A 13,741-nucleotide genomic window follows, 5' to 3' on the forward strand; every position below is an offset into this window, starting at 1 on the left:
GGTAGTATATTTGAACTACTGATTCAAATGTTCTTTTTAAGTATTATCTTGTAATGAAAAATCTCAAAACTAATAAATGCTACTTCTCCCAAGTTTCATCTGAGAATGTAAGCACATCATTTGCATATACTTTCTTCTTCCTTTGGTCCTGTCATTTTTTTTTTTTTTTTGATTTCTGAAGTCAAACTAATGGGATTTCATAATTAGAAATATTTTGCATGTGATGCTTTTCTACTTACCTTCAAGGTTTGAAAAATAATTAACTTAGGATGAAAATACTCTCTAACTAGAAAGTGTTTTTCTCTAATATACATGTAAATACAATTCATGGAAAAGAGTGATGTGACATTTAGTATATTAAATTATAAACTATCACTTGCTTCTTTTCCTTTTAGAGTGAGTATTCTGTGATTAAATATCAAATAAACAGAAACCCTCTGAAACCCTTCATGATATTAAGCAGAAAGAAGGAACCCAGAAGCAAAATGTGGAATTAAAAACTAATCATGAATTCTCTAAACAAGATAAGTGAGAGGGGAAATTGCCAGGCCATTCGTGGAGTTACTTTTTATTTATAATACAGTCAAAACTGTTGAGAAAGCAGAAGTATTCTACATCCTCTAGCCTCCTCTGTTGAAGAGCCTTGTCTACTTTTCAGTTGCCTTCATTTTTCTCAGTTAGCCACATTCACCCTTCATCAAAGTGTTCTACTTTGTTCATTTCCTTAATAGGCCTTAACAGGTAACTCATCAGTCTGGGGGGGGGCGGGGGAAATCAATTTTTGAGGCAAAAAATATATATACTATTATTCTGTTTTCACACATGCAATCTTAAAGAGCTCTTTGGACATAAAATTCCTTAAGCGATAGAAATAAATATAATGAGGCTTTACAAAGGGATTCATTGGGGAAAATATTTTTGACCAAATACACATCAGCATTTCCAAAATCACTGCTATAAGTAGGTAGCAGACTGTCTGTCCCCAGATTCTCTGAATAATGCCACAAAATTTTGCTGGTAGTTTCACCTCCAGTGGGGTCTAATTACAGAGAAGGTTGAGAGTCCAGTGAAGTTTCCGATCTTTTGTATCACTCTCATAAAAAGAAAGCAGTATGCCGTGTATCAGCATCTACGTAAGGAACAAATTGAGTTTTTTTCCCTCAAACAAATAAGTAAAAGGTATGAATATTTGATTATTTTTTTCTATCTTGATGTACATATAGATGGTGTATGCCTATGATTTTTTGAAAAGAGCATATACTTAACAGCTGTTCCAATGTTTCTCAGCTGTGGCAGGCCCTATTCCCAAGGGGTTTCTGCTGATGGGCCCCTGGAGAGAAGCAGTGCAGCCATTCGGACACCAAGAAGAACAGGTAATTCTTTTAATTCTGTTCCTCAAAATGAAAATCACTTTCCTTTTTTTCTGATCAAAAAGCATGTGTTTCTGATTTTCTTAGATTAGAAATTTAAAAAGACAGTGAAAGAAATCAAAATCATTCATAATTCTACTAGATTTAATCATGGGTAAAATTGTGGTGCCAAACTGCCCCAAATGTTTCTGTATATCTATAGACAAACATATATCTTTCTTAGAAGCGAAAGGCCATTTTATACAATGTATAGAAATATATAGAAATTTTATTTTATCTTGGATATTGGAAAGTCATCCTTGTTAGGGTACTTTATGGAGATCTCCATTGCAGACCCTAAGAAATGACCCTGCCGAGATCACTGTATGCTTGTATAAAACAGTTTTTTTTCTTGAGGCAGTATCATGGAAATGTTAAGAACACAGACATTGGAGCCAGGTTTATTATGTCCTGATTCAGCAACCTATAAGTTTATCATCTCTGTGTCTCAGTTCCTTCATCTGTAAAATGAGGATAATAATAGAACCTACCAAGCAGGATTGTTGTAAGAATTATGTTACTTAAAGCATGTAAAGCATTTACAATCATATCCAGGTCAGTGGAAGTAGTTGGTGTTTGCTGCCATTACTATGATGATTTTTATTTTTTATTTTATTTTTTGATGCAATCCTAGGGAGTTGCTTTTGTTAGTGCTGAAAGTTCACAAGGTAGAAAAAAATGGCTTCTATGAGTTACTACCTAAGAATGATTCTTGATTATTTCATTCAGCATTTCTTCATATATACTCAATAAATTTATATTATTTGCCTATGACAGTATTGTGATGTATAAAGGTCAGGAACATAGAAAAGGAAAACTCAAAAGGAGAATTCTCTGTGTGGCCATTACTGATATTGATACAGAATATTTCCTTCTCTATGTCCCTTATCTTCTCTAACTCTATTGAGGCTGATAGAATAGGGGGAATATTAACATCCTTGGTGTCTCATCTAGAGCTGTTGCCTTTGAATGTGCTTCTTCATTTTTTCTACTAAGACTGGGATTGAAACTTGCCAATTACATTTTCATACTGTGTCTGATTATAACATAGAAGCAGTTGTATGAGAAAGATGAATGAAAGATGGGTCTTTGAAAAAGTCCTACAAGATACTTCTAATTGGAATAAGCTATATAACAGAAGCCATTATTCACTAGCAACTTAAGGGGAATCAGTTAGTAAATGGATGAGGACACATAACAAACCTAGAATATCCAAAGCTATCTTGAAAAAAAGAGAACAAAGTTAGAAGGAATACATTACCTGACCACAAGACTTAAACTACAGTAATTGAGATAGCATGGTGCTAGCAAAAGGAACAGCAAATAGGTCAAGTAGAATAGAGTAGAAAGCCCAAATTAGATCCAAGCCTACAGTGTCACTGAATTTTTAACAAAGATGCCAGGGCAATCCCATAGGATTAGAAAAAAGTAAATTTCACTCTCTACGTTACATCATATGAAACATTGCCAAGACGGAGTATAAACCTAAATATAAAAGCTAAAACAATAACGCTTCTGAGAGAAAACACAGAAAATTATCTTTGTGACTTAGAGGAAAGCAATGATTTCATAGGCAATAAACATAAAAGAAAAAAAAAACTGAACTTTATCAGAAGTAAAGAGTAAGAACTAAGCTTAGACTTCATGAGTTCAAATTTGGGTGGCAAAATTTAGCATCTGTGTGCCTTAAGCAATTTACTTATTTTTTCTGTGTCTCAATTTCCTATCTATGAAGTGAGGATAATAGTAATATGGTAATGCAATAAAGCTACCTCATAGGATTGTTGAGAGGTTTAAATGAGTTAATACAAAGAAAGTGTTTTTGATGGTATCTGACACATAGCAAGCACTGAATAGACTTCATTTAGTCACCTTATTCAGCTATGAGAAGCTTTCTGAGATTTTTTGCCCTGGGAATAGATTCTTCACACATTTGATATTAGCTGATTAGTCCTGTAGTTACCACAGGTTAGTACTGACTGAAATGGGAAACAGTGGAGAGAGGCAGCTAAGGAAGGAAGCCACAGATTCCTATAGATCAAGGTTGGATATGTAAGATCAACCACGCTCTTAAGCACATGCTATTGTTCCATGTTCTAATTTGTTATTGGGTGTCGACTCAATTCCTCCCACCCACGTGTCCATTCTAGAGTTAGTGCTTTAGTCAGCCACTCAGTGGTTTAGCGTGTTGGTGGCTGCATAAAGTAAAAGTAAATATAAAGCCACAAGATTTTTAAAAAGTTTGAACTACCGATCTAAGCATTATTATTGTGTACTTATTGAATGTCATATAAATCAAGTCATAATTCTGTCTATTGGGTTAAAAAATGTGTGATTTTTTCCTACCCTATGATCCTATATTCTTGGTTTGTAGGCTTATGAAAGCAATAGTTCCTTAAGCACTGTATTTATCATACATATTTTAGGAATACTCACTTAATGGTAAATCAAGTCATAATTCTGTCTATTGGGTTAAAAAATGTGTGATTTTTTCCTACCCTATGATCCTATATTCTTGGTTTGTAGGCTTATGAAAGCAATAGTTCCTTAAGCACTGTATTTATCATACATATTTTAGGAATACTCACTTAATGGGACCCCTTTTTTGTTGCAAGTTTCTTAATAAGCTGTTCTCTTTCAATTTCAGATGACGTTGCTCAAGTTACCTCTGATTATGAAACCAATAACAACAGTGATAGCAGTGACATTCTACAGAATGAAGATGAGACCGAATGCCCAAGAGAGCCGATGAGGAAAGAGTCAGCTTGTAGCACCTACCCACCAGAGACCATGATATTCCTGGTAGCCCCATATCACTTAACTCACATATTTACCCATATGTATCAATATAATTTTTTCCTATCTAAGTCTTATTGATCTCTTAATGATTCCATTACTTAGTGATTAAAAACATAAACATTCTTCATCTTTATAGATGAGTACAGATATTTCTTATCCCGATCTAAAAATGTAAATATGAATAGGAAAATGAAATTTCATTTACTCAAGTAATATTTTATAAATATCAATCAATAAAGTGAAATGTGTTAGCTGTCTTAGGGCTTCTGCTTTTTTTTTTTTTTTCCTCTAGAACCTCGTTGATTTAGAAAGTGAGACAATATTTGTTTTCCTTATATTAAATCAGGGTTATATTGACACCTGCTACTCATTAAAATATCCTTTAATAATGAATTATTTTTTGTGTTTAAAGAGATCCATTTAAAGAGGATAAACATATAATTGAATCAGGTTAATTTTGGGTAGGCAGCAAATGGTAGAAAATAATTGACTGTCATGTGACTATCAATTACTACTATTATCATTTTTCTTTTACCTGATTTACCATTTATATTTTTAAATCAAAGATATTTTTCAGGTAAAATAATTCATGTTTTCTTATTTGCATTATTTTATATATATATATGTATATATATACATATACATATATATATATATCCTCCCATGATACTAACTGTAAAATGTCTATACATTTATATAGTACATGTTTGTTTATTTGGGAACTGTATATCACATGAATTAAATTAAAATCCCGGAAAAATGTGGCTGCTGTCATCCCACAGGAATAGTGCTGGTTTTGAAGCAGTAATAGAGATTTGATCAATTACAATAAGGCTGATTTACTCCCCCTCTCCACTTATGGGTTTCTTTTGAGAGTCCAATGCAAGCCAGAAACCGTCATCCCAGAAAAACTTACATAAACATATCAAGAGATAAATTTACGTACTATTTTGTAGTGTTCTGAAGCCCTTGAACTTTTATTTAGGAACCCCACAGTGGACTAAAAAGCAGTTATATTAACTTATGTTTGGTAGCTTTAAATTACCAAAAGAAACATTTCTTTTTTTTTTTTTTTTTTTTTTACTGTAGCATGTGTGTACCAGCAATAGGCAGGCACCTGATAATGCAAAATTCATGGTCTGAAACAGCATCAGAATGTTTTCTCCTTATTTTTGAGTCAATGTCTTGTTCATCTAGATGTTTTTAAAGATCACCCATTCACTCAAGTTTTAAGCCTTTTTTTTTCCAGGCAAACTCAGTCGTTGAACTTACCAAGGCATGAATTGCTTTGTTGAAATATTTTCATCTTTATTACAGGACAAACCAATTCTTGCTCCTGAACCTCTTGTCATGGATAACTTGGACTCTATTATGGAGCAGCTAAATACTTGGAATTTTCCAATTTTTGATTTGGTGGAAAAAATAGGAAGAAAATGTGGCCGTATTCTTAGTCAAGTAAGAAATACATTCATACATATGACTTTAAATGTAGAAAGAAAACATTCCTTGGTTGGTTAAAGCTCTGTACATGCTTGACACCAGGGGTTTTGGGTGAAGACAGGAGATTTTAGCACCCAACATTCTGTAGATTCCTTGATGGTTAGTTAAAAAAAAAGTAATTGGAACTTTAAATGAGTAAAATACTATATTCTGTAATTAAAATATGTGTGGGGGGCAGGGACACTCAAGCAAGATGAAGAGATGATCTCAAATTCATAGAATTAAAAAAAAAAAAAAAAACTGACCCAAGCCCTCAAAAGAAGAAAGGTGCCTATTTATAAAGACTGTTATAATTATTTCCATTGACTATTTTTCTAAACTTTAGAATATTACAGTGCTTAGGCTTTATCAAAACTAAGATATTTTACAGAAAAATCTTTCCCCCTAGTACTATGAAAAAGACACCAAGTAGAGTTTTCTGTATTTTAATACAAAAAACATTTTTAAGTATCACAAATATAGAATGTGAACTATTGCTGCATAATAATACCTTTGGTATTTTTTCCTTAAGCTAGATTATTTTCAAGACTTTCCAAATAAAGCAATGTTCATTTCATTGAGGGAGAAAAAAAAAAAAAAAAGAAAAAAGAAATTGAGACTTTGAACATGTTTGTTCTCAATAAGTAAAACAAAACAATGAATTCACTCTATTATGGAATATGTATAAAAATATACACAGTAGAAATGATATAATAATACTTATCAGCTCATTTAAAAATGTTTTTCAGTGAGTTCTTATAGGTTGAATAAAAGTAAAACAAAACAATGAATTCACTCTATTATGGAATATGTATAAAAATATACACTCAGTAGAAATGATATAATAATACTTATCAGCTCATTTAAAAATGTTTTTCAGTGAGTTCTTATAGGTTGAATAAATATCACAGTGGAGTGACTGAAGACTATATAACTTGTTAATAGAAAACTTAAGTGAGAATTCAGGACCCAGTTTATTGGGGTGACTAATACTTCCCTGCAACACACTGGAATGGAAATCACTTGTTACTTGATTTCTACTCTGAACATCACACAGGCTTTGTTTGGACCTCCCAATAAGTATATGAGTGTGGAACTTAGGGGAGAGGGTCTCTGATTCATAAAGGTTTGACGAAAGAAGATAGAAGGGTCTTTTTCTCTGTTGTTTGGTTACACAAACACGAAGTCTATAAGAAGAAAAATATGTTCCTGCCTTAAAGGAATACTCGTTTTGGTAGGGGAAATTAGATATGTCAAAATAATGATAATTTAACTTGCTACATATGAAAGAAGGATGCTAAAATGATTGATGGAATACGAAACTCAAAATAACTACATAGTGTATATAATACATAGTCATTGCCGCCATTAGACTCTATTCTGACCAAGAACGCACAAAAATGGCAGCCCTTGGTCTTTCATTGTGAATGAATAGTCCCATTCTCTTTCTTTCTACTCAGTGCTAAGCAACATTTTTTTTTTCAATGCTAGCTAATCTTGAGGACAGGTTTAAAGGCATTCTTATCCAATGTACCTAAGCTTCACACATCAGGGCTCCTCCTGGGAGGTTTTGCATCCTACTTTTTGAAACCTGTTGCAGAATGTGACTCTGGGTAGTCGTTTTTCCTGGATATATACCTGTAATGGTGCCAAAGGAAGATGTGCCAATGGGCCAGAAAGTCATCTTTCTCTTTTACCAGAGGGAAAAAAAGTCATCTTTCTCTTTTTCCCGGTATAGAAAAAAAAAGTCATATTGTTTTGTATTTGGTATACAAGTCACAGACTTCCCCAAACTCTACAATTTAATCTTCAAAGTAACTTTGATGCACATATATTTTTTTAATCTCTACTTTACAGAAGAGAAAACTGAAGCTTAAAACAGGATACACTATTCATCTAAAGTCATATACTAAATATTGGATTCGTGATTTAAAGGCAGATATATCCATATTGGAAGTCCAGCCTTTTTACCTTCATTTAAACTGTTTTTCAGCCCCCCATGAAACGCATTCACTTATTATATTTGTAAACTCTCCAAATGGAGAGTCTGAGCAAGAAGAAAGTAGTTACAGCAGTTGGTTTTACAGCACAAGTGACAGCATACCAAATATCATTGCAGCTACCTAGCTCCCCTGGTAGTTCTGTGAGCTGGGGTGGTGGGAGGATAAAACTTGTCCAGCTTTGCCACAAAATATTTTCTAAGAGTCGCGAAGCTGAGTAGACATTAGAGAGATTAGAGATAATTAACAATTAGATTTCAACAAAATTCATCTTTCAAAAATAAAATGAATATATACATTAAGCTTTATTGACCTAGCTAAATAGAACTTGATGGGTTTTTACCTTTGATTTGAGTGAGGACAAAAATTATGAAATTTTTACTGTGTACAAGGCATATTTTTTCACCTTAGTAAGACTTTAGGACAGCTGAAATAAATTAACTTGAACATTCCAACAAATCACCTTTTGGCTAAAACTACACAGAAAAAGTCTCACTTCAAAAGACTTTGAAAGAGACATGGGCAGTGGAAAGGACTTCTCAGTTTCAATATACTGCCTGCCTTTTTGATGATTATCGTGTTTATTTTAACAAATTTAAAAGGACATCATTCAGATTTTAAATAATGCTTATTTGTTTTTCAGTTACCAGTATTTACCTGGTTCATGCTGTTGTTTATTTATGAGTTTGTATTATTGGTAGATGATTTTTAACAGCTTCTTGGTGAAAATTGTTCTATTTTGAAATATACTGTAAAATATCCTGTTGTCTTAATTTTTCAATTCATCTTTCAAGTGTTTAAGAGAATAATCGGAAATGTTAATTATATGCAATTCTAACAACAGAGCTTTTCAAATACTGGTGGTGGTATTAGAAGCAGTTAAGAGTACAAAATCTGAAGCCAAAATACTTGGTTTGAATTCTGGTTCTGATCATGTGTCAGCTGTGTGATATTGGACAAGCCACTCAACCTCTGTGTGCCTCAGTTTCTTCTGCTTTCAAATGTTGGTAATTAACAGTACCTATCTCAGAAAGTGTTATGAAGATTAATTATACGTAAATAACACATATAAACTACTTAGATAAGGCATCTCACTTATGAAATGCTAAATATATTTATATATACGTATGTGTATATATATATCAGCAGTTGTTATTTTTGTCAGTATTATTATTGAAGTAACATGCATAGTTAAATGTATTAGGTATTTGTAAACAAGAACTCAAATATCATTTAAAACAATAGTAAAGAGGAGATAACTAAAAGTACTAGCTTGAAGTGTAGAAACTATAAACTTTGCTTTCTATTGCATTTTTAAAAAGAGGAGGTAGGGATGCTACATTACACAGAACAAGAGTAAAAAATTAAATATACATGCCATTGAGAGTGAAAAAAAAGCACATAGAAGTTGATATACATATTATATACTCTGTTTCCAACCAGCAACTACAGTGCTTCTTTTAAGATATATGTTAGATAAAGTTATTTCCCTGCCCCAGTGTCTTCAATGGCTCCCTACCTCACTCAGAGTGAAAGCCCTTATAATGGTCAATGTGGCTGTCAAACTCCAAAACTGTACCAGTTCCACTCTGCAGTTACCACTTTTAAACTCTACTCCTGTCATCATTCTGTTTTAGCCATGTTGTACTTCTTACTGTATTCTAGAGTATAACAAGCATATAGGGCCTTTGTACTGGCTTTTTACTCTACATGGAAAACTCTTTCCTCAGATATCCATGTACCTCACTTTACATCTCTTTTAAATTCTTTGCTCAAATGTCACCTGAATATGCCTACCCTAACCCCCATACTTTATAAAGCAAATGCTATACCTTCTCTATACTCCTAATCCTCCATCCCTGCTCCTCTTTTTCTTTCTTTTTATAAGACTTATGACCTTCCATCATAGTATATACCTTACTTATTATGCCTATTATTTACGGCTATCCCCACTAGACCATAAGTTCCATGAAGGGAGAGATCTTTGTTTTGTTCACCTATGTATACATGCCTCACACATAGAAAATTGTCTGGAACGTAGAAGGCACTCAATAAATATATGCTGAATGAATGAACCCCTTTTTTAGTTATATATGCATGTGCGTATATACATGCATATGTACATAATGTATGTAATAAACAATATATAATTAAAAGAATATTATCAAATTTGAATAGATATAAAGTCAATAACAAAAGATGGAAATGAAACTATGAAGCAATATGTTGAAGATTTAAAAGATATATTTCAAGATAATTTTAAGAAAGAATGCGGAGGATAAAAATGAGGAATAATTTATTCTTAAAATCTGAATTATAACCAACAGTGTGCTTTGTGACATTGAGTAAGACCACTTTAAATGGTGCTGTACTCCATTCTGCCATGTGAATAACCATTTCTTTCCTCATTACCGTCTTCTGTACCTTTATCTTTTTTTCTCATCATTTACATGTCAAATATGCCAGTTACAGCTAAAGGTATTCACTTATTTGAATCACTAGAGATGTGAAAGGAATTAGATATAGAATAGATATTCAGAGAAGAAAGAAGAAAAGCTAGGAAAAATAGTTTAGACATTATTATTTATACTGGATAAGTCTTTTTTCTCTCATACACAATTCTTTCCTCTTATCCTTCACTAAGGTACAACTCTGAATTCTTTATCCTCTGGAAAACTATATATGTGTGTATATATATACACATGTATATGTATGTATATATATATGTGTTTATATATACACATGTATATGTATATATATATGTGTGTATATATGTGTAAAATTAGTTTAAATTTAAAGTCTCTCATTCTTTTATTAGTGCTTATAGTATGTACTATACTATACAATTATCAATTTAGTTAAGTATTATCTAGTTATTGCTATCACACACAGTTTAGTGCCTTGATATGATTCTATAGTATATACTGGTTTTTGTTGCTACTTTTTCTTGGTTGTATGTCTGTACCTTTAAAAATAAATTATATACCCGTTGTGGTCAGGGACTACAAGGGTCAGGCACATAATGGCCTTTATTATCTATTTGATTTATTGTTCCCAATCAGTGTCTCTGCTGGCCACAAATTAATGTCTTCTTCTTCTTTTTTTCATGTTTCGTACACATTCAGGAATGTTTTTAAGGCTTTGTCCTTCTCTTTTACAGGTATCATACAGACTTTTTGAAGACATGGGCCTCTTTGAAGCTTTTAAAATTCCAGTTAGAGAATTTATGAATTACTTTCATGCTTTAGAGATTGGATACAGGGAAATTCCTTGTAAGTATATGTTATTTTATGAAATAATACTTTAAAAATCTATTGAATTTGCTATAGGTGTTGGGATATTGAATCATTAGCAGCTAGCACAGAATTACACATTGTAAACATGCCATATAACCACATGATATAGTGATCAGGTGATAATAGCCTGTGTTAGTATCTTGGCTCCTTTACTTGTCAGCTGTAGGATAGCGGGGATCTTACTTAACCTCTACATGTCTCATTAGCATGAGGATAAAATGAGGTAGTAATTCTAAGTGGATTATAATAGTGACTTACATATAGTAAGTACATATTAAGTGTGTGCTAAATAAATCACTAAATTTAAATTTCTTGCTTATTTTATAATGTACTCCTTTTATAGCGTAAATTCAACTTTTATTCTGAGTTCTGCAGAGTTAAATCATTAACTATTGAAATTTTTTAACATAACCTGAACCTGGCTGTGGATAGATGAACAGGAGGATGATGGTCTAAGTAATAAAATAATAGAAGAGACATTTGGAATTAGTTGTGGAGAAATTATTAGAAACATTTTAAAAATCAGATAAATGTGAAGACCAAAGGGAAGGAGACAACCAATGTTTCCACTTCTGAACTTTGAATATTGTGAGAATAAGTTTGTCATTTATAATCATGAGAAATAGGAGCATAGAATAGATGTTAAATTATATTTTTGATATGTGGCATTTCAGGACACATAAGTAGAATTCTCCTACATGCTACAAAATATATGGAACTAGAGAAAATGTCCATAAATCCAATCAGTGAAGTTGTGGAAATGTGTAGAAATTATGTGCTCCTTTTAGAAAATAAATGCATAGAAAGAAAATTACTCAAACATAATGTATTGGTTGGAACATGCCTTAGAAACATATTGTTTAAATCATGTTTTAACTTTTAAGTTTTAAATTTGCTTTTATGTACTTTAGACTTCAGAACCACATATCTTTTTTGTAGTTACAAAGAGCTGAAGTTAAATACAAATTATATGGAGGCAGATAAACCACAGGATATTTCCAGAAAGGAATAGTGCTTTCACCTAGAGATCCATTATTAACATATTGTGTTTCAAAATGCCATGCACGTGCTGCATTGGAATGAAAATATGCAGCTGATTATGTATAATAGTGTATGAAGTATATGATAGGAGAGAATGAAGAATCAAATCTACAAATTAGATTTGTTAGAGAATATGGAACCAAAATGCAGGCAAAATAGGACAGTGGAACTGGAAGAGAGAGGAGCTTAAGAGCATGGGGCCGCTTGGGAAAGTCTAGCCAATAGGGCCATGGAAGTTGGAAGAGAGATAAGAAAAAGGGGTAATTTGAACAGATCTCAAGCCTTGCCTTCTTAATAACATTTTTTCCAAGGCCTACCATGGTTGGATGCAGGTAATTGACATATGTGAGTGATTTCTCAAAGATTTAAGTAGTTACATAACTAAACTTTTATTGAAAGGAAGCCACTGAAAACACTAAAGAACAACTAGTCACCAGATGAAATTTACAAATTAATATTATATTTCCGAATATATTTTAGTGATATAATCAGCTAGAACCAGGTTCTATTAAGTAATTGACATAATAATTACTAACTTTTCTCTAGGTAGTATATCATTAAACATAGGGAAAGTTGATCAGTATTTAAGTGTAAAAAGAAGTTTACAGATTCTAAATTTTATTATTAATTTTTACATTTTCTTAATCTATTTTTTAAATTTTATTATTAATTTCAAGTATACAGTACATTGGTTAGACATTTATATAGTTTATAAAATGATCTCCCTGATTGATCTTTCTCTCCTTTGGCTCTACACCTAGCCATTACATTAATGCTAACTGCATTCCCTATTCGGTGCTCCCCATCCCTGTGACCATCTATCAACTACTAATTTCTACTTCCTTAACCCTTCATGTTACAAGTGAATAGACAATTTTCCTGAAATAGTGGGTTCTTCATTCCATGTGAAAATAATTCGTTATAATAAACCTGCTTGTTCTATTACAAGTCCTACACACTTTCCATAAAGGGAATTTATTCACCTCACAAGAAAGCTTTAGCTTGATTGGTGATCACTTTTAAATAATAATATCTTGCATGTGGTAGGGTTGTAAATTTATACTAATAGGGATAATTACTAAAAGCTTTATCATTAATTATAACTAGCATACATAAAAATTTGTTGTATGTCTACTTATTTTAATATTTACTCCTAGAGAACTATATGTCTAATGTCTCTAGCTAAATAAGCCCATAATAAAGTTTTTAAAAAGCCTAAGAATAACCAAAATAGGGTTAGATTAACTTTAATAGAACAACAACCTAACATTTTAGAAACTAAATTTTATTGTACTTCTAAGTACACTATTAAAATTTTCCAAGAGGAGAGAGAAAATATGAAAGCTTTTAAATTTGTCCCTAGAACTCTTACTAAAATTTTAAAAATCTGGATATAAAAATAGACAGAGAGAGAGAGAGAGAGACGGGTAAATAGGTAGGTAGGTAGGTAGGTAGAGCATATTTTGTGTTCTACAGAAACCTATCAATCCCCCACTTTGACTTAGCTAGCTCCTTTCCTGGGTGCCTTTGCTCCTGAATTGGTCACCAGAGAGTTAATGGTGAGAGCAACAGCGATACTAGCACTTGGCACAATACTTGGACATAGTACATGCAAAGTAAATATTTGTTTAATAAATATTATTGACTACTTACAATGCAGATGATTTTACATCCTGCTTAAGTGATACTGACAATGTAATTCTCCTAAATCAAAACA

General features: G+C 32.2%; 1 protein-coding gene across 5 annotated transcripts in view; it reads left to right on the plus strand.

Annotated features, from left to right (window-relative positions):
- The window catches only part of PDE3A (phosphodiesterase 3A), a 268,652-nt gene that overhangs the window by 235,156 nt on the left and 19,755 nt on the right, over positions 1–13,741 (plus strand). For all 5 annotated transcript variants that reach the window (XM_025047389.1, XM_025047390.1, XM_015590063.2 and 2 more), the window contains exons 7-10: positions 1,288–1,373; positions 4,057–4,211; positions 5,526–5,663; positions 10,848–10,959. In XM_025047389.1, coding sequence (XP_024903157.1) covers positions 1,288–1,373; positions 4,057–4,211; positions 5,526–5,663; positions 10,848–10,959 — 491 coding nt within the window. The remainder of the gene's footprint in view (positions 1–1,287; positions 1,374–4,056; positions 4,212–5,525; positions 5,664–10,847; positions 10,960–13,741) is intronic.

The sequence above is a fragment of the Pteropus alecto genome, unplaced genomic scaffold (assembly GCF_000325575.1).
Source record: "Pteropus alecto unplaced genomic scaffold, ASM32557v1 scaffold103, whole genome shotgun sequence".
Lineage (NCBI taxonomy): Eukaryota > Metazoa > Chordata > Mammalia > Chiroptera > Pteropodidae > Pteropus > Pteropus alecto.